The sequence below is a fragment of the Gossypium hirsutum genome, chromosome D03 (genome assembly GCF_007990345.1).
Source record: "Gossypium hirsutum isolate 1008001.06 chromosome D03, Gossypium_hirsutum_v2.1, whole genome shotgun sequence".
NCBI classification, from domain to species: Eukaryota; Viridiplantae; Streptophyta; class Magnoliopsida; order Malvales; family Malvaceae; genus Gossypium; species Gossypium hirsutum.
Genome location: NC_053439.1, coordinates 10,172,296 through 10,194,440, shown reverse-complemented (window position 1 = coordinate 10,194,440; position 22,145 = coordinate 10,172,296). Strand labels below are relative to the sequence as shown.

The window sequence follows — 22,145 nt, the reverse complement described above, 5'->3', positions numbered from 1 at the left end:
TGATAATGCTTTTATATATGTGTGCGGTGTCTCGGTGATGTTCAATGAAGAAACAATCAATGCGCAATATGGGTTATATAATGTCCCTGATGAACACACCCAAGTTTTTAAGACCGTGAAAACTGAAGGACTCAACCAAGTTCTAACAGATTTATATGTAGAGGGGACAAAGTGGACAGTTTCTCGAAATGATTGCTACACCATTGAATGTGTATCATTGAAGCCTCATTGTAAAGTCTGGTATCATTTCCTTAAAACTCGTCTCATCCCTTCTACACATAACTCAACTATTTCAAAAGAACGCTTGTTATTATTGCACTCGATTACGACGACCAGAAAGATCAATGTTGGAAGCATTATCTTTAGAGAAGTCCACTATTGCTTGTAAAAGAATGTCAGTACCTTAAATTTTCCATCACTTATTACGACACTTTGTCAGAGGGTGAAGGTTTTTATTCAAGTGAATAAAGACACAATCCCTTACAAAGGAGTCATAACAAGGCAACTTTGCCTGAGATTCTTTGATGAGGAAATGCCACAGCATCCGGGCTCTACATCCACAACTTCTCCTCCTATGACTTCTGATGTTGCCCCATCAATGTCTCATAGTGACTTTGAATAGAAAATCATTGATAATCTTGAGATGTTGCAACAACAATTTCGGATGATGTAGCAACACCAATTAAGGCTAGCCACTGATCTTGGCCGAGCTCAAGAGTAAATGGCTATATTTTAGGGATATGTCCAATGAAGGGATAAGGCCATTAAGAAATCTCTTCATAAGAAATTTACTCGACCTATTCCTACGTTCCTTGTTTTTCCTAATGAATTGTTGTTGGAACCAGACGACGATAATGAAGATGGAGAAGAAGATAATAGAAAAAGAGGGAGAAGAGGAGAAAACTAAATCTGTACATATTGAATCTGATAAAGATGATATTGATGTGACTCAAACTACTACACCTGCTGACACTACCACTACATCGCAATCCACTGCACATATGACAGAGCAAGAACATGCGGTTCATCAATTGATTAATGATATCATAAAGTCAGATACTGATGATGAAGATGAGGTGCCAATCAACTAGATAAAAAGGAAGCGCTACAAGTAAGCTGCTGGGAAATCAATTCAAGCTAATGTTGGTGAGGTGGAGAGGCAACCGCACTACAAACGCACTGCCAGAAAATCAATCCAACCCAATTAGAGTAACCCAATTCCTTCCAAGCTTTTGTTTTTATTTTTTATTTTTTTCATTATATAACATATGTTTCACGCATATATATTTGGTTGTCATTGTATTTTGTCAGGTTTAATTGTTCATGCATTGACGACAATGCATCCTTTAGGTTTGGGGGTGTGTTGTGTTGTAAATATAGTATGTAATAGGTTTACGTTTTAATATTCATACATTTTGTCATTCATTTTTCCATACATACAATTTCCAAATAATTGCCAGACTATGCTGAGTATATTGGTATTGGTGATGTTCAATGAGGATAATAACTCTTCGATTAATTTAGAAAATTATGATAGTTGATTAAGCATGTTTAGCTTAAGATAGTTGTTTGAAAATTGATTCCTAAAAGTAGAATAAGTATCATTGCAATTAATTTGTGTAGGTTTCTTTTAATGCATTTAGAATTTCTTGAACCTAAATTCAATAATTTGGTTATGAATAATAAGTAATACCATGGCAATAATTTTACACTCCAATGTTTGAAACTGTTGAGTAGGTCAGTAATGCTTTGTTTGCTCCATCGTATTATGCATCAAAAAAAACAAGTTCGGATAAGAGTGAGTAAAAAAATAATTGTATTAATAATAATGATTTAGGGACACTCTGTAACACTCTTAACCCGTATCCGTCACCGAAATAGGGTTTTAGAGCATTATTAGAGTTTTCAAATCATATCAATAAACACATTAAAACCAATTCAAAACATACATAGTGTCCTTTAAACGAGCCCTCAAGGCCTTAAATATGAGTTAGAAACAAGTCGGGACTAAATAAAAAACTCAGAGAATTTTTCAGAAAACAATGAAAATTTTCAACACTGCAGGGGTCATACGACAGTGTGGCCAGGCCATGTGAGCATTCGAAGTAGGGACACGCGGTCGTGTCCCAGCCGGTGTCTGTGCCCGTGTAACTCATTGACTTGGGTCACATGGCCAAGCCACATGCTCGTGTGCCAGACTGTGTACCTTTCGAAATAACCTCACATGCCCGTGTGTTAGGCTGTGTGCTAGGCCGTGTAATAGTCTAACTTGAAACCCTTTGAAAGCTACAGGAAACACATAGTCGTTTCACCTAGCCGTGTGTGACACACGGCTGAAACACACGCCTGTGTGTCTGTCCGTGTGGACAAAAATAGGCCATTTTACAAGCCATTTTTCTCACCCAACTAGGCATGTACTTACAACAAAGATTTTGCGCATATGCACAAGCCATAAAAAGGCACCAAAAGCATGTATAATTAAGCTATCTACATATGGTATAATATAATACAACCAATATGCCAATGGCACCTCAAATAACAACATTTAAAACATGTACCAATATAAACACAAATTGATAAATTGTTCAACAAAGGCTTAACCAAGTTTATACCATATTGTACTATTTGTTTTACCAATCAAAAACATACCAAAAAGGTACTAAATATAACATTCAAGAATTAGCTTTAAGTAGTCATATAATTCACTTGTAACTAATGCACCAAGTCACCACATTCACCTACCTCATAAAAACACCTACCATATGCATATTTATGCTATCATAGCTTCATCCATCTTTCAAACATAAAAAGCCAAACATCAACGATTCTAAAGTTAATATTTATATGTGAAAACTATATCTATTACACCACCAAAATTCCATGATACAAGCCAAACCAAATGGCCATTTCAATAGCCAAAATACCTATACATGCCATTATAACCAAAATTAAACATCTATGAGTATCGAAAGAGTCGATAGATAGTGTGATAGATCTCTGAAGACTTTCCAACCCGAACGAGCTTCTGAAAACTACAAAACATAGAAAAAAATAACACAAAGTAAGCTCTTACCGAAGTTCACACGAGGCAATAAAACAATGGTTGACACACCCTTTTCATAATTCGATAACCAAAGTTATCCCTTTTCATAATTTGATGGTCGTTACCATCCCTTTACATTATTCGAGTGTCGTCGCCATCCCTTTTCATAATTTGATAGTCGAAGCTATCCCTTTTGATAGATCGATAGCCGAAGCCATCCGTTTTTGTATGCAATAGCCGAAGCTATCCTTTTTCATTTGTCGATGATCGACGTTATGTCGCTGGATTTTTCTGTCAACACTCAATTTAATACTATACAATAATAGCATTCAATTCATAAAATAAAAATGAAACTTAAACGTACGAACTTACCTCGACGATAAACGTAGAAAAATGAAGTCATCTAATCTGAAGCTTTTTCTTTGCCTCGATCTATAGCCGTACATGGTTTATCTTGATCTAAATGAATAAATTTAGCTCAATTCAATAACGATTCTATTCAATTTAACTCAAATTCACATTTTAGCGAAATTATGATTTACCCCTATACTTTTTATTTCTTTACAATTTAGTCGTTAGGCTCGTAAAATGAAATTCATGCAATTTCACCCCTACCCAAGCCTAGTTGAATATCATACAAGCTTATAGCAGCTCACACATTTCATTAATTAATAAATTACAACATGAATATTTCATATTTTTCAATTTAACCCCTAATTGACAAATTTATCAAAAATCACTTAACAAAAGTTATTTATCTAACAACAAGGATTCATTTTCTTGCATTAAAAATCACAAAGAACTAAAATGAATTAATGGTAAAACCCTAGACATTCAACAATTTTGAAAATTAGCCCGTGGGATAGCTAGATTAAGCTACAACGAGTTCAAAAACATAGAAATTATTAAAAACGGGACAAAAATCACTTACACACACAAGGATGAACTTGCCAAATGCTCAAAAGCTAAAATGGTGATGGTTCTACTTAGGAAAACCGGCAAGAAGAAGAAGATGGACTAAAAAATGGTTTTGTTATTACTTATTTTGATTTTATTTAAAGTTACACATATAACCTTTAATTAAACCTTCAAAAATCACTTAAAAGATGTCCATCTTTGTCCACTATTAATGTTAATGGTCTAATTACCATTTAAGGCCACCCACATTCAAAATTCATAGCAATTTGATACTTTTTACTTATAGAACTCAAATTTTACACCTTGTGCAATTTAGTCCTTTTTATCAAATTAAGCATGCAAATAATAAAATTTCTTAACAAAATTTTTATACGACACTAATAACATGCTGTAGACATTAAAATATTAATAAAACAATTATTTTAACATTAGATTTGTGGTCTCAAAACCACTATTCTAATTTCACTGAAAACAGGCTGTTACACATTCCACTGTAGTTCTAGGCTGAGTAGCTAATGAGGTAGTTGTTTGCTCCATCCATCTTCCAAGTTAAAAGCCTTAGCTCCATGAGTGAACTGCATTCAAATTGTGGCATGATATACTACCTGGCAATCTAGTGTATGCTCAATTGAGATTGTTAAGTAAAGAAACCATATGACAAGATGAATTCCCTAGAAAAAAAATAAATAATATTTGTAATTAAAGTTTTGAAATGACGAAATAAGTGAGAATAAAGAAACTAAATTTAGAGGAAAGATAACGTAAATACATTAGGAGAGGTCTGCTATAGTTAGAATTGTATAATTATTTAGGAACTTTTATTTCTAGGAAACATTTTCCGCACTTCATTTGCTAAACAAGCCTTTAAAGCTTGAACGATTTTTTTTTCTTAGTAGAAGACTTCTGAGAATGGAGGTATAGAATATATGGCAGATGGTTTAGCAGTATATATATGGTAACTGTGTGTTTTGGAAAATTTATTCATTCATGCTTACTCATACATATGTTGCTTGAAAACAAGAAATAATTTGGGTTTGAGGGTGTAATAACTCTTGAAAAGAGTTATATTTCTAGCCTCTAGAGTGAACTACTTATTTGTAATTAAGTAAATATGTTTTCATTTTTAGGAATTTTTATAACATTGCATAAGAAAGCTTGGATTGTGCTGTAAATGTTATTATTTGTTACTTTTATTATTGGGGAAGAAAGGAGTTGATTGTGGTTGGCAGCAGGTGCAGGATGAAGAGGAGAAGATAGAAAAGAGTAGAAAAATAAAAGAACTGAAATATTACCATGGTAAAATGCTAGTTGGATTGCCAACAAGAAAGCCATGATAATTCCAGGAATTTGACATAACACTCAGTCCACGTCACTCTCAGCCAACTATACTTGTACTAGATAAACCACCCTGAAAAAGAGGAAGCAAAAGGTGTGTGCTAAGAGGGAGGGACCTACCCTATAAAGGAGGAAAGAGAGAAGAAAAGAGGATAGGATTTTTAGAGAGAGTGAATTAGAGAGTAGTTTTTCTCTCTGTATCAGATTCTCGTGGAAAATCTCAGAGAAAAGAGAGGAGAGGGTAGCAGCTCACAGAGCAGAAAAGTCACAAAATCAAGAAAGAGGAAGAGAAATCTGTCCTGTGTTTTGCATCAATCTCATTATTAAAGACAAAGCTGGAGTAGCAAGAGCTTTCTACAATTCTGCATTTATTTTCTAATTTGAACTTTGTGATTCGTGAACTTGAATGAAGATGTTGAATAGTTTTGTTTTGTATTTAAATGTCCAATCTATGAGCTAAATTTTATTGGGTTGGAATTATTTAGCTGAAATTTTATTATCTTTAATGCTCATAGTATGATTTTGAGTAGATTACTGTTTCATTCGATTTGTGATTATTTTAAATGCATGCATGTAAGCTCTATACATATATGATTGTATGATATGTTGGTAGATCTAATTTAATTCTGAAAAGATTAAATAAATTGGATTATTATCGGTTGATACAGGCAAGTATTCGAAAGAATATTTGTAGCACTCTAGACATAGAATTTGCGATTTGTACAGGGAAAGGAAGAATAATCTTGATATCATTCTTGAGTTCTGTAGACATACAAAAAAACTCAGAATGGTAGCTCCAAGTTTGACTTTCGAAAGAAGCAGGCTGCAGTAGTGAATCCTTGAGCAGTAGAATGTTCAAGATTTTGCCATGGCAATATTATGGTATAAGAATAAAGCCTAAGTAATTCCAACCTTTATCATTCAACAGTACAAATCCTCCCTACTTATTCTTTGAGAATTGCCACAACATTTCAATTGCCCTAACATTTTTTCATTCATAATTGATTTTATTAATCCATTCATTAATTCTCTTCATCAATTTGTCTTCTGTTTCTTTTGCACAATTTAATTAGTAAATTTCATAAGTAATAGCATAACCAATTATTTTAATCAATTCCGATACATGTGGAGATGATGCTCACTCATCACTTAATTACTTGTTTCGACGTGTACACTTGGACATTCACATTACACATTCACACGCGACAACGCCCCGTGGCACAACAAAAAAATTATTTTGGCATTTCAGAACCAAGGATCCATGTACGAGGAATGAGTCCGATTGAAAATATACTTCTTTATTGAAAACGTTGAAAGGATGCTGCTGATTCGATTTCGATTTCAAGCCACAACAAAACGTCTCGGCCTTTACGTAGTCCACTCTGTGAAAAATGAACAACCAGTTTCTCTTGAACATTTCAGAAAGGATTAAAAGTGGTTGCTAGATATTTTAAATTATGAAGTTGGTAACCTTAACACACTAAGGGGTTATCATCCTTTTATCCTCTTTGATATCACATATTAAAAAGGAAAACCAAGATTATTCCTTTATTAATAGAGAAGGAAAATGGAAAGTTAGAAAAAGGAATTATATTCTTTCCAAAAGAATATAGCATTATTTCCTTATTAATAGAGAAGACAAAAGGAAAGTTAGAAAAATGAATTATATTCTTTCTAAAAGAATATTAATTTTCATATCTTTTGTATTTTGACCGAAATTTATTAATATAACTGTTTATATTAATAAATTCGGTAAAATATATGCAATTAATATTTTGTATGGACCAAATTCATATATTAATTATATTCTTTCCAAAATAATATTAATTTTCATGTCTTTTATATTTTGACCGAAATTATTTAATACACTACACCAAAACAGGCTTTTAGCGGCGTTTTTTAAGGCCTTTAGCGGCGCTTTCATTAGCGTCGCAAAAAACGCCACTATTGATAGCGTCGCTAACTTTAGCGGCGTTTATGTGAAAAAACGCCGCTAAAGATCACGGTCTTTAGCGGCGCTTTTGCCACAAACGCCGCTAAAGATCATGAACTTTAGCAGCGCCTTTACAAAAAACGCCGCTAAAGAACACGACCTTTAGCGGCGCTTTTACAAAAACGCCGCTAAAGATCACAAGCTTTAGCGGTGCTTTTTATCACAGACGCCGCTAAAGGTCATGATCTTTAGTGACACTTTTTGCCACAAACGCCGCTATAAAACAAGCCTTTAGCGTCGCTTCTCGCAAAAACGCCGCTAAAAACATAACATTTAAAAAATTTTATTTAAATATTTATTTTTATATAAATATTATATTATGTTTTATTTTTTAAATTTGAACTTTAAATATACTTTGAAGGATAAATAAAAATATTATTTAAATTAAATTTTCTAAGAAAATTTTAACTTTAAAACTAAATATAAAAATTAATGAATTTAGTTTTAGAATTTAAAATAATAAATTAATAACACAAATAAGAGATCGGTTAGCACATTAGGAAGGGAGAGAAGTATATTGTGAGAGAATAACTTGAGTGCCCACATGGCTCTCGCAAAGTAAAATATATCAAGTGATTACAATTAGGATTTTCAACCTTTCACTGTCCTTAAACCTTTAGAAAGTATGATTACAGAACATACTTTAGCATTTTCCTGAATAGATAATTTTTCCAGTCTCTCTTTCTCAGCACGCTGGAATGCAGGTGGATCTGATCCTCCATCGAGCCCTCCTGAAACCTTCATGAACTGCACCAGCCAGTAACAGCATGAACTTGAGCTTCAATGATAGAACAGTTTCCAGTGGTACAATTGTAGCGGGCAAAAGAAGATAGGAACGCCTAGTAGGTACATGGCTGCTCATCTCTTCATAACATTCATTACAAAGTCCATCTGGTCATAAGTTTAAAACAGGTATTTTCAAGAAATGAAATCAATATTTAGAAAATAAATGCAACAGAGGAAAAGTTAACTACGTGCAGAATACAACAAATTCAACATAACACTTGTTGTAATGATAAAAAATTGGCATCAAATTTTTCATAAAATTATTTAGATACTCCTTAGAGTGGACATAATCAATAAGAGTAATAGCAGTAAAGATTCACTAATCAAATTCTACCATACAAAAAAATAATAGCAATAACACGTGTTACAATTACGACAACAACAACATAGCTTTTCTCCCATAAGATGCTGCAATCCATATAGAACAGATTATGCCAGCATGCTCTACTTAGTACCAAACGCAGATAGGAAGTCACATCAACATCAAAAGTGAAAAAAAGTCCCAAGCTATTGTAAACATCAGTTATTGTAAACATCAGATAAGTTACAAGCGTATTTTCCTAATAGGATATTTGTACCAAAATCTCTCTTTAAACCTTTTCAATGGTGACAAAAGACTACCAAAAGGCCCAAAAATAAGATGCCTACTCAAGTTTTAAAAAGAAGCCAAAAGTGCCATAATTTTCATACAGACCACCATTCCAACTTAAAGAAAGGATGCGACACTTCTGTAAGATGCATGTCTAACAAGCTGAAAAGGACAAGTATGACAGTGATATAGGCAAATGCAGGGAAACGTCAAAGAAGACATACCAGCATTGGCTGGAGCAGTCCACGGAGTTGTAGTCCATATTGCTAGGCATATATCTGGAAAGAATTCTTCCAATAAGCTATCTTTACTTGAAGGTGTACTGACCATTCTAAAAAGAGCATTGGTTTGTACAATTTAAGCAACGAGATATTAATATTTTTAGTAAAAACTAAACAAACATGTGGAGTGGACAAAGAAAATGACATGATTTTCATTGCACATTAATATCCATTTCATATTTATCGGCTTCTTATCCTTTTGCACTCTCTCATTCCATTTTTTTAAATATAAAAATTTCAAATGCATAAAGCATGTGAAAAATAATAAATAAATGGGATGGGGACAACTACAAATTACTACTGGACATACCATAGGGTCTATGTTGTCTTGTTCCAAAACTATTCCCTGCACCCTGGAATTAAGAGAAGCAAAGAAAATGTTTATATTTGCACTGATGTGTCTAATCAAAGCATTTAGTATAAGGCGATGGAACAAGTCATTCGAAGATAACACATACATATATATATGTATATGAATTGTCAGAGGTTGAAACCCTAAAATGCCATTTTGTCTTTGGAACTTTAAAAGAGAGTCTGTTTAGTCGACATCCAAATTGTTCCATGAATGACTGATCCCTGTTTTCAGCCAAAATCAAATTTCTTAATATATTAGAGCTGCATTAGAAGTTCTTTTTTCTATTAAAAATTTTATTTATTTTATTTGTTAAAAATTATTTTATATATGTTAAAATGAGATATATATGACACATTACGTGCAACTATTTGATTATTTTGTCATCCACATCAGTTTTTAACAATAGAATTAGATGAAATTTTTAATAGAAAGCCTCGATTTACTCTTTAATCTAATGTATAAAACCTAATTTACTCATATTAAAATGGTTGGAGGTGTAATTCATATTCTATAATTATATATGACTAAAAAACACTATATAATTATGATACTGGTTGACAAATAAGTGTAAATAATCATATAACAGAAGTGAAATCAAAAGAGTTAGGTTGAAATCTTCTTGGGGGCATTTTAAATAGCTGTATTATCAACAGTAATTTTAAAATAGATGATCAATCTCCTTGTTGTTTTCTCCAAGGCATAAAAATTAAGATACCTTTCACATCCTATCCAAGTATCACATGATGAGTTCATAATTGTAGCTGCCACTACAGATATAGTAAGGACTAGAAAAGCAAGCCAGCTAGCAAGCGACCATGTCCTTTTCAATTCTGTTTTTTCTCTTTTTATTTTTATTTTTATTATCCATATTAGCTTAAATTCATATTAAGGTGTACGGATAACAACCCATATATTGTGACACAAGCAGAGGCAAAAAACTGAAAATAAAAATGAAAAAGAAGGATCTAATTTCAGAGACATGAACAAAGAAACATAAAATAAAAACTAAAAATGGCTTGAACAAAGAAAGTTACCAAAATTCACATGCTTCAAGTGCCACCTCATCATCAGTGTCCTTATTTACTTGCAACATATATTCAATTACATTCTTCATATGTGGCTGTTAAATAATGGAAAGTGACATCAGAAAAAACAAAATGCAGATTTGTAAACAGGCTTAAAAAGAGAATGACATGGAACTAAAGATGTTACAATATACTGCAATACCTACCTCCAGAACAGATGGACGGACTTCAATTAGCTGAACAAATGCTGCACAAACCTGATCATGTGGCAAGAAAAAGAAAAGGAAACATTGATCTGACAATGCACAAACTTGGAAGAAATGAGAGAGCTTTCTACAATTCATCACTAGCTTTATTAAAAATATGGAAATGTTATACAGATGAAATCATGAAAAGAGTCAAAAACAACCTTTTCATAGTATTCAGTTACATGATATATATATTTGCACGGTCCAACATTTCAGCAGTTTCATTATAGAAGAAAAAGACAAGAACCATTAACACCAAAGACTAGATGACAAAGCATGTCTGATTCTAAGGCTGTATTCAATATAAATACTGAAATCAGAAAATCAGAAAATCAGAAATGACAAGTAATTCATGTCAAGTTTTTATAGGCTTCAATAGTAAATTACAGGAAAATTAGGAAATATTTACAGTAGATCATTCCACGCAAAAGTTGGATTATAAATACAATAAGAATACAAGAGAAAAGGAGAAACTATTCACCAATTTCCGCACTTCTGCTGGAGGTTCATTAGCAAGGCCAAACAAACCATGAAGGTATTTATCCACAGATGCATATAAAGCCTGAAAGAAATTAATGTATAATATCAAGTATTACCTTAAAAGTAACAGAATGGCATCCTTCACAATGAAGAATAAAAACTTTCAAACTTCAAGTTAACTTACAGAAGGCATCAACATAATATATTGGTTTACAGAACCCAATGAAAGCTTTCTCAGAGAAGCTTACCGTATTAGCTAAGATGGAAAATAGGTGCAAGATGACAGACAAACGGAGACGATGCAAATGAAATGGGTAAAAAAAAAAAGAAAAGAAGATGAACAATTTTAATGGAGAAACCAAAGAAAGTTCTCGAAAAATAAAAACCCAAATAAATTTTCCTTTGGGGCACTTCATCGATACAGTGACTTGAGGAAATAAAAAATCAGGAAGAAGAAGAAGAGATTTCTAGGGTGAGGGCTGCCGATTTGGGGAAATTGGGGGGGCGAAATAAAGGGAATCGGGGGAGGGGAGAAATGGTTTGGGAAAAATAAAATGGGGGAAAAAAAGAAGAAAGATTTCTAGGGTGAGGGGGATCGATTTTGGGAAAAAGAAGGGGGATAAAAAAAAGAGGGATTTTCATTTCAAATTGTGGGATAAAAAAATATGATTAAAAAATGGCGCTTTAAAAACGTCGCTAAAGACCTGATTATTAGTGGCACTTTTTAAAAAACGCCGCTAAAATCCTAAGCATTAGTGGCGCATTTTAAAAAACGCCGCTAAATACCTGAGCATTAGCGGCGTTTTACAAAAAACGCCGCTAAAACCCTGAGCATTAGCGGCGCTTTTTAAAAAACGCCACAAAATCCTCGAATACCAAAAACGATGTCGTAGGGCTTAGGTTTTTTGCGGCGCTTTTTGAAAAACGCCGCTAATGCTTATTTTTAGCGGCGTTTTCCAAAAAGCGCCGCTAATACTCAATCTTTAGCGGCGTTTTTTATCCAAACGCCACTAAAAACGCCGCTAAAATCCTGTTTTGGTGTAGTGATATAACTATTTATATTAACAAATTCGGTAAAACATATACAATTAATATTTTGTATGAATCAAATTCATATATTAATTATATTCTTTCAAAAAGAATATTAATTTCCATGTCTTTTATATTTTGACCGAAATTAATTAATATAACTGTTTATATTAATAAATTTGATAAAATATATACAACTAATATTTTGTATGAATCAAATTCATATATTAATTATATTCATTCCGAAATAATATTAATTTCTATGTCTTTTATATTTTGACCAAAATTAATTAATATAATTTTTTATTAATAAATTCGGTAAAATATATACAATTAATATTTTGTATGAATCAAATTCATATATTAATTTTATCCATGTTCTCTATTTGTGTACAAGAAGTTTGTACATATAATGTGTTTAATATTTAACTATCAAATTAAATTAATTCAACAATTAATTTAATTCATGTGACAACTAAATACAATACCAAATGTATTTGAATTCTGTTCAGTTCAACTATAGGGTGTGGCCTTGTAGGCTCTTGTAACATTGGTAGTAATATTAGAATGTTTCTAACATTACAAACAATGAGTGACATCTAGCAATGCATCATTGCCACCCAAGTTAGAAGAAGTCATGATTCAACATAACCATTCTGTGATAATCTTTTCATGTATTATATCATTTTATCCTTAATACCTAGATTGGACACAAGTCATGGAATAATCACACTTGTACAGTTCAATCTCATATTTTTTGATTTTCTGAACAGACTACAACAAGCAAAAAAGTATGATAACTCATGTAAACTTATTTGAGTATGGCCATGCAATTCTAGTCTCACTCCATCAAAATGTCTAAGATATTGCTCCCATTATGTAGGAGGGCTAATCATATCTTTATCAACCATATCCCACTACATGGATTGTGGAATATCCAACATCAATTTTTATAGTACAACCTGTTCCGGTAGACGTTTTGACTGTATCAAAACATACGACTCACGAGTTGGGACAATGATGATATCAAGTTTGAGAATCATATACATAGTTATCACTATGAGTAATATTGTGAATATTACATAATAATCTAAGAAACATACTTATAGCAGGTCAGTCTAATATGTTGTTCTCTAAAATATACTCATTTATTGATTTTGACATTCCTATGTCAATGACAACTCTTTTTCATCAATCAACTACATATTAGTCTTAATGCATTATTGTTGTCGAAGTCTGCAATAATACTTGAATAAGCATCTTTTAAGAATAATCATATTTCTTAGGACTTTATTATAATTCAATTTATTTATATACATAGAAAAAGAAATGGGAATAATAATGACAATGTCTTATATTAGTAAACAAGGTAAAACGAGTATGTGATTACAATCATCTCATGATTGGTCTTTGTGCATAATGTAATACAGTGTTGGTTCTTGCTTAGGTGTAGATGATGGACTTGCCTCGGGAGCTACTTCAGACCTTGGATGCCTAGGTGCTCGTCCTGGCCTTCTCATATGCAGTTTCCTATCCCTCGCTTCTTCTACTAGCAGATATGGCTTGCCATGGACCCTAAACCATGGTATGTACTCCACATCGCAAGCTAACTCTGGAGCGATAATGACCTCGCGAGTAGGTAAAAACTTGTACTTATTGTCTCAAATGTTGATATATTGAGTGTGGAATGTAGGTCAATGTTCATCTATTCTCCCCTGTAAGTTGATATGATACAGATCTTCGATGTCTTGAGGTGCCAGCAAAATCGATTGCCTAAATCGAACTGCTACAACACTCTATTCGATTCATGTATCTCCATCATTACGTACACTACCAATGACACCTTCATTTGCCAAATGTTGAGATTTACTAAGAATTCAAATATGATGCATTCTTGAATTGTCGAATCGAAGTATGACGTCCATTCAAACTATATTAAATTATAAAAAAATTAGTTATATATACTATTAATTTTTAGATCAAGTACGTTAATATTATATAATTTAAATTTAAAAAAATTTATACCTCTGCTTCCGATCATTGGTCTAACAGAAGCTGTATTTCTCGAAGCTCATTTGGTAGTCCCACTTAAATCAGCCCATGGTTCCACCCATTGGAGTAATATGTTAACACAATAATTTAAAATTTAAATAATTTTATTAAGGTAAATATATTATCTAATGAATTTTACCTTGTTATGAGTGGGAATGTATAAGGATAGTCCGCTCAAGGACATAAAAATGGCCGTTGGTACCATGCCCATGATTGCAGTAGTAGCATGCAACCACTGATTTTAAATTTTTGTGGTTCAATCTCACAGTACAATGTCGCCAATACGGTTGACCCCCAACTGAGTTCGCCCGCTTCTCTAAAGTTGATGAGTTTTAGCAACCACCTTAAATGAACAAGATTCTATGACTTATCGGGCATTAGGAGATCTCCGATGGTAATAAAGATGTACGCTCAAGCATGTTGTTCACTTTGGACTTCGCTCGAATCCACATCAAGCCCACCAAAATTTTTTCTTAAGCAATTGATATCTATCTAGGCTCCTTAAATCATTTTAGGAACCCTCCCCAAAAGTTGTTCGCATATGTCTCTCCAATCTGTTGTGACAACTAACCTAGTCACTATCGGCCCATCCAACAGTAACCAGAGTTGTAACTCCATGTCTTCTAGAGTGATAGTACACCCATCGCATGGAAGATGGAATGTGTGCATCTCGGGTCTCCACCTTTCCATCAATGCGCTTACAAGTGTAGGTCCAATTTACACTCCCTACCCATAAAGGCCACGTGCAAAAATCCTAAATCTCTCAATTAAGGTTCGATTAAGGGTGATGGAGGAGCAAGTAGATTACGAATATACGTCTCCAAAATTTAATCTTTTGGGTATATATAAAAAATACAAAATATTAAATTCCAATATAACAAGAAATTATTTAAATTAAATTAGATTAAATATAAAAAAATTCTTACCATTTGCAATTGATCGACCGAAATGTGCTTGCCATCCAAACGAATTAGAGATTTTGCCATTGCTAATTTCAAAAAACACGAAATAAATTGTAATAGAAAAAGTAACTTAAGAAAATCGTAATACAATTTTAATAAAAAAAGGAGAGTTGAGAGAGAAATAAAATTTGAGTGAGAAATTAAGAGGGAATAGAGAGAAATTTGAGAATGTGAGAGAAAGATAATTGAGATTGAATTGAAAAAAAATGAAATAGGGGGTTTATATAAAAAAATAATTATAGCTGTTAAGGGTGGTAGCCTTTGGAGAAAATAGTCGTTAGGGGAAAATGCTTCGTTCTTTCGACTTAATCCCGTAATTTTTGAAAAAAATAACCTAATCCAATAATTTGTTAAAAAATCGATATTTTATGTAATTCACTCCCCCAACATCTACCTTAAAAGAAAAATAAAAGAGAGATGAAATTCTCAAAAAGTGAAGATATTATTATAACTCAAGAAAAAAATATGGTGCTAAATTTTAAAAAAAATAAGGGGACTGGGTCCATTGACGTGGAATTTATGAAGAGGCAGTCTCACTACGCAATTTGATGCAAAGCCCCAAAAAGCATCAAAAGTTGTGGACCCTACCTTTTGTTATTGGCTTTTCTTTCTCATTGTAAGGCCCATTGTAGCATGTCACCTGGTTTTGGGAAACTAATCGGTTAACTCACTCTTTGCTTGATCCCTTGTAGCCGGTTGCTTCATGTTGAGGAACCAAATAAAAAATTTTATATTGAAAAATTAAGTTAAAAGAAATATTAAAAAAGTAATTTTTTGTTAGGCTAAAATAAAATTTTCATTATTTTAAGTAAAAAATGTTAACAATTTTAAAATTATATCTTACGTCTGGATTGAAGTGATAAAAAAGAAAAAAGAAAATAAAAGAAAATATTCAATTTAACTAAAGGAAAGTAACCTCGGTTTTCCTTCAAAAGACTATTTTATGTACTTTAAATTGGAGAAAGTAAAAAAGAATTTTATTAAAACTAAAAAATTTATCAATGACAACTACATATTTAGAATACAAGTACATTTGTAAAATAACATATAATAAATGATAAAGTATATAATTTAGAATTAATTAATCATAATAATACATAAAATAAACAAAACTAAAGTATCCTCAAGAATTCATTATTAATTGCAAATATTGCATGTCATGAATGATTAAGATTTCTTTCAAATATTTTTGTTCTAATAATGAGTATGTTTAATTAATATTGTAATTGGTTATGGATAAGGAAATTACCACTTTCTCAAATAGAGGGCAGCTGTGTTGGATTATGAGTCGAACTCGTGTATTATAATGATTTGATTGTCGCGAGATTTGTAACAACATCATTGATTAAGCCATTTGACTTGAAAGCGGATTTAATATCAACCTTGGTTGAAAGATCGCAACTAGAGACCCACACTTTCCATTTGTCGTGTGGGGAGTGCACCATCACATTAGAAGATGATGCACTATAACTGAGGCTCTTAGTAGGCATCATTGTGGTCACAAGTTCCAGTTTAGCAGTGGATTTGCAAACTCATTGACAATTTCTTAGACAAGTATTGGTTGATGGTGGTTCTCGATTTTGTTGTGTAAAACTGAAATGCTTGAAGGAAAATTTTAGCCATGTATCGAGTTATGCATCTGATTGGGAGCTAATGTGCATTACTCAAGCGTACATACTGCAATTGATAAGGGGTACTTTTGTTGAGCTCATTTAGTAAAAGAGCCCATTTGATTTACTTGCCTCTATTGGAAGATTCTAAAATTGGAGATTCTTACAGTTAGGGTTTTGTGGTGTTAGCCACTTTATACCATGAACTTTGTCAGACAACAAAGCTTGATACCCAAGACATAGGCGGTTGCTTGTCATTGTTGCAATCTTGGAAATTATACATGATGTCATTCTTGGCCCGACTAAGTCAAACTGTTATTTACTTGCTTATAAATAGGTAAAAAAATATTAAACAATGATTAGGAATGGTATCTTCCAAAAAAATTTATAGATGGAGTAATTCTTCTCCGAGGATTGGGAATGAGAAACACTTGGTGTATATAGGCAAATGATTGAAGTATATGCTTGAGAAAAGGTAAATTTTATCAAAATCATTTTTTATTATGTTATTAAATTTTTGTATGGTTTAGTTATGCAATATATAATAATTTTATCATTAATATATTTTAATTATGTTATTAATTGTGTAGTTCGTTTGGAGGTAGACTTGATCATAGACCCTAGGTCGGGTCGATGTAAAATTTTAGACTCGTTAAAATAAATATTTCTCAACAAATTGAAAATTCATTATAAAGTCTTTATACTTAAATAACAAGATAATTGCAACTTACCAAGTAAATGCCTTTAAAATAGTAGCAAAATAATAGCGAAATGACAGCAAAACAACAACAAAATTGTAGGAAAACAACAACAAACAATAGTAGAATAAAAGTTTAGGTTGATTCGGGTCAGGCCTAGGCCAAAAAATCTTACTCGAGGCTCGGGATTTTTAGATAACGGGCCTTATTTTTTATTCAAGCCTATTTTTTAGGCCTATATTTTGCCCGAAGCCTCCCACTTTTTGAGTGGGCCTTCGAGCCTAGGCGAGTGGTCCGACCCATGGTTAGGTTTATTTGGAGGCCATAGGTTGCTGACAATGTTTTGGGTGCAGTTCCAACATCAACTTTCCTTCAATCATATGTGTGGTGTATTAACGCACCTTTTAATAAAATTTGCATCCTTTGAGTGGTACAATAGGGACTTGGTGTTGCGACAATTCGGATGTGTGTAAACTATTCCAATGATCCAATCAATTTCAATAATGTCCATAGTTTAAATAAAATAGGGAAAAATGGAAAAATATAGGTAGAGAATTAATGTTGGATTGCAATCGGAACAACCAGATGGATATGAGGGATACAATGGTAGACTGTATGGGGGATTTTTGAGCCTTAGTTGAATACCAACAGTGATATGCAACATGGGCTGTCGTATTTTTTTGGGGACATTATATCGTAATATCTAAGGCTCGGGACCAATGTGGACCTCTGGAAAGTGTAGTGAGTCATTCCCATCCTCACTACCACATCTGCCTACTCTTACATTTATGCCCACTACGCCTCCTAAGCTGAGGCTTGCAGTTGCCGAGGAACCTGTTGAGGATAATAAGTACCTAAGCAGATGATTTCAAAAACACAACCTGAGTATGAGTGTTCAGGGCTTGTTGGATTTGATGCCTTAAGTGTAGTATAATTGTATTGTTGAATAATTTGGCTTAATAAAAATACCCATAAATTACATTAATATCATTGTATGTTTTCCTCAAATGATTTTTACATGCAAAGAAAAATAGAAGAAAATATTGGTTAACTGGTTATCTAATGTTTAACTACTACTAAGCGATATTAAGTGGTTGGATCGTAATATAGAAAGATAGCTTGCATTAGGAGATAAAGTGATCTGTCGTAATTCGGTGTAGTAGATTAAACTAGTTTTCACACTTGAGAAGCTTGAATATAAGCATTTTCATTATCTTTTAGTTAAGTTTTTATAGTTTAGTTTAAGTCCAATAAAAAGTGTATTTTGAGTCTTTTATTGACTTTAGAGGCCAAATGAGGCCAAAAGGTGAGCTAATGTACTTAGCGAGTGTGTAGGAGACCATCAGAGGCTGTACAAACTCAATACTGGTCATTGTGTTGCAACACAGGAAGTTTGATGTCTCAACATAGGGAGCAAAATGCAAGAATCTCGAGACTACCTTTGTTGTCGTGACACAGTCATTAGATGTTGCGACACACCCCTGAAGCTACCCTAAACCTAAGCATATTGCCTTTGATGTTGTGACACAGGCACTAAGGTGTCGCGACATCGGTCCTGACGGGAAACACTTACAAGCCAGGGGCATTTTGGTCCGCATGATCAAAAGTTAAATACTAGAGTATCATCTGACCTAGGGTTGAGAATGATGACAACCTAACTTTATAAGTAGGCTCTTAAACACTTGTTAAAGGACAACTTTTGATATTCTAAGTTTTTCTTTGTAATTTAGTTTTTAGATATTTTTCTTACTCTTAGGGTTTAGATTTCTTTTCAATTCTTTTCATTCGTGTTCTTTGGAGAACTTGATTTGTAGATACAATCAAACTATTTTGGATTTATACGCTTTCACTAATCAAATACAATCAGGATTCTCTTAAACCTTACTCTTGATTTATTCTTTATGCATATCTTATTTATCAAGTTTATTGTGTTTATGGATTCCATGAAGATCAAATCCTCTTATGGGGGATTAATGAGTGAAGGTATTCGATTTGCTGTAATTTGGTGTAGCAGCTTAAACTAATTTTTGTACTTTAGGAGCTTGAAAGCAAGTAGTTTCATTAGGTTTTAATTATGTTTTATAAGTTTTCTTAAAGTGAATAAAATGTGCAAATTTAGTCTTTTATTGACCTAAGGGTGAGGTAATGAACTTTCTAAGTGTGCAAGAGACCATTAGAATGCATACTAAACCGATACTATGAGTAGAATGGAGAAACACAACACTACTTTCGATGTCGTGACATAGCCTAAGGGTGTCACGACATACCCCTAAAAACATCCCAAGAGGAGTATACTGACAACTTTGTCATGACATTGGTTCTAATGTGTCGCGACATTGACTTTGGATGGTAATTAACACGAGCTAGGGACATTTTGGTCCGCACAATAAAACTTAAAGCTACAAAATATCAGCTAATCTAGGGTCAAGGACGACGACCACCTGAAATCTATAAATAGGTTTATTTTTCACGAATTATGGACACGAATTACTTAGTTTTGAATTCTTTATTTAATTTTAGATTAGTTTTTCTCTTTTCTTAAGTTTAGAGTTACTTTCAGTTTGTTATTTGTTTTATCTTGAGAGATCTGATTTGTGGAGACAATCAAAATTTGTGGATTCACTTTCATTCTTAATACAAATTAGGCTTTTTCTTAAACTCTATACTTTCGATTCATTTATCAAGTTTACTCTTTATATCGATTCTATATAGTTTATGGAAACAATGATGAAATAATCCTTCTATGGAGGATTAACGAGTGTTGATATGGTCTATTAACTATTTTATAGGGTTACTCACAGCTGTTTGGGAAAGTAAGAACCTAAACTCTAGGCTTGATAACCCTAGGAAGTCATCAGGGTGGAAATTAACCTAAAATTGGTATGACCAATCTATGAACACCTTCACCTCAAGCCGGTCTGGACTGTGAGGGCAGAAGATAAGTATTTCTTGCTGACTTATTGTTTTAGTTTAAGATCGAAAGAACCTTTTGGGATAGCAACTAGTTGATTGATGAGGAACTCGAAGCAACGGTTAATGAGGATTACCGAAGCGAGCTAATCACCCATAACCAGATTTGATTGATTCTGCTTTTCAATCTCATGTTATTTATTTCTTTATTATTACTAGGATAAAAATCATAAAAATCCTTTTATTTATGTTTTCGTATTATAACTAATTTACATTACTAATTAGATCTTTCAGTGTTTAGGTTAAAATTGATCTAGTACTAGCCTCTTTTGGGTACGACCCATAGAGTACTCACATACTCCGTTGCAACTATATTACAACTGGACCCGTATACTTGTGGATACCGCCTCATTTATATATCTTTGACTATAGTATTCACACTCTAGACGTTAGGACGTTCGGAGGCGGTTAAGTTGTTGGTGCCATTACTGGGGAGGCAATGTCACAAGTTTAATTTTAACCTCGACACTATAAAAAGAATAATTAGGAAATTTTTAGGTTATAGATACGATTTCTAATTTATTTAAATAATTAAATTCACTGGTACCTATCTATTTTTTTGGGAAGACCTTAGTGCACATTCTGAACAAGAACTGCAGCCTCAGTAGCCATAAGAGATTAGTCAACAAAAGAATGGATAATTTTGTTTATATGTAGTCAGAAGAAGATTTAGATTATGATACTAATATCTACGAAGAGGGAGTCTGTGAGGACTCGGAAATACAGAAGAACCAACAATTATTGATGCTTGAACCAAGTCAACTCTGAGGAGAAGCCTTAACTCTTACTCAAGACTATAACAACTATATTAGTGTACCCTCAAAAAGGCATCATAATGTGTCAAGTCTAGAATTGGGTAAAGGAGAGAGTGCCACTATAGATAATTGTGAGAGTAGTGACCTCCTAGACTATTCATCCCGGGGGATAGAAGAATATGTAGATAAATCGAATGAAACATCAACAAGAGAAGAGATAGAGCCAGTAGGGGAAATAAGTACATAATACCTTGCTACTCAAAATCCCAGAGAATATTCTTAGAGGATCATTCTGGTGGTTGAGATGAACATAATGAGTGACAAATATGAACCCCAATTCTCAACATCCTTGACAAGTATGAACCCCAATACTCAACATCCTTACAAAGCAGGGACGTTAAGCAAAAACTAAAGTGGTTACGTGATTATGTAGTCTTACAAGTAATTAACAGTCATGATCTGCGAAAAGAATTGTCGGTAGTTAGGGTAGGCCAAAAAGGTAAATTCAAAGAGTGAAATAACCACAGATGAATAGAATGGCACGATGGGTGTTAGTCAAATAATGACAGAAACAACTTGCGGGAAGCACCTAAGTGCATATTGACCGAGTTGAAGGATGAGTCTGGCAGCAAGACTTGATGTTTTCTTCAGTAACTCTAACTAACTGTATAAAATTGTATATTTCACTAACCAACTAATTGTAATATTATAGGATGATTAAAGATAGGGCTAACAAGTAGGCAAAACACTCTGAAGATTGGAATTTTAAATAAATAAATAAATAATCGATGTCGCGACACAGTCACTTCACTCACAACATTGTGTCCAATAGCCATGAATTACGAAAATCCTAACAACCTTGTGACACCATCTCTTGTGTTACGACATGTTAGACAATTTCTTAGAATCTCAAAACTACAAGTTGTGTCACGACATCGAACCCCAATTTCGCGAGATAAGTAATCTGACAGGGATATTGTGACATGAAACCTCTACGTTGTGACATCGCTGCAATT

At 33.1% G+C, this 22,145-nt stretch overlaps 1 protein-coding gene across 3 annotated transcripts; it reads right to left on the bottom strand.

Moving 5' to 3' along the window:
* Positions 1 to 7,777: 7,777 nt before the first annotated feature.
* LOC107950615 (transportin-1) lies at positions 7,778 to 11,698 on the bottom strand. Of its 3 annotated transcripts, none has more exons than XM_041089731.1 (8): positions 11,302 to 11,698; positions 11,055 to 11,135; positions 10,532 to 10,582; positions 10,335 to 10,420; positions 9,404 to 9,521; positions 9,256 to 9,298; positions 8,889 to 8,942; positions 7,778 to 8,180 (listed from the first exon to the last, which is right to left on the bottom strand). In XM_041089731.1, exons 1-8 carry the CDS (start codon positions 11,467 to 11,469, stop codon positions 7,975 to 7,977), a joined length of 807 nt encoding a protein of 268 aa, XP_040945665.1. In that variant the 5' UTR covers positions 11,470 to 11,698; the 3' UTR covers positions 7,778 to 7,974. The 3 variants fall into 3 exon arrangements, with proteins under 3 accessions (XP_040945665.1, XP_016740985.1, XP_040945666.1); XM_016885496.2 differs by having other exon boundaries at positions 11,238 to 11,627; XM_041089732.1 differs by lacking the exon at positions 7,778 to 8,180 and having other exon boundaries at positions 8,889 to 8,995; positions 11,302 to 11,645.
* Between the last annotated feature and the right edge of the window lie 10,447 nt (positions 11,699 to 22,145).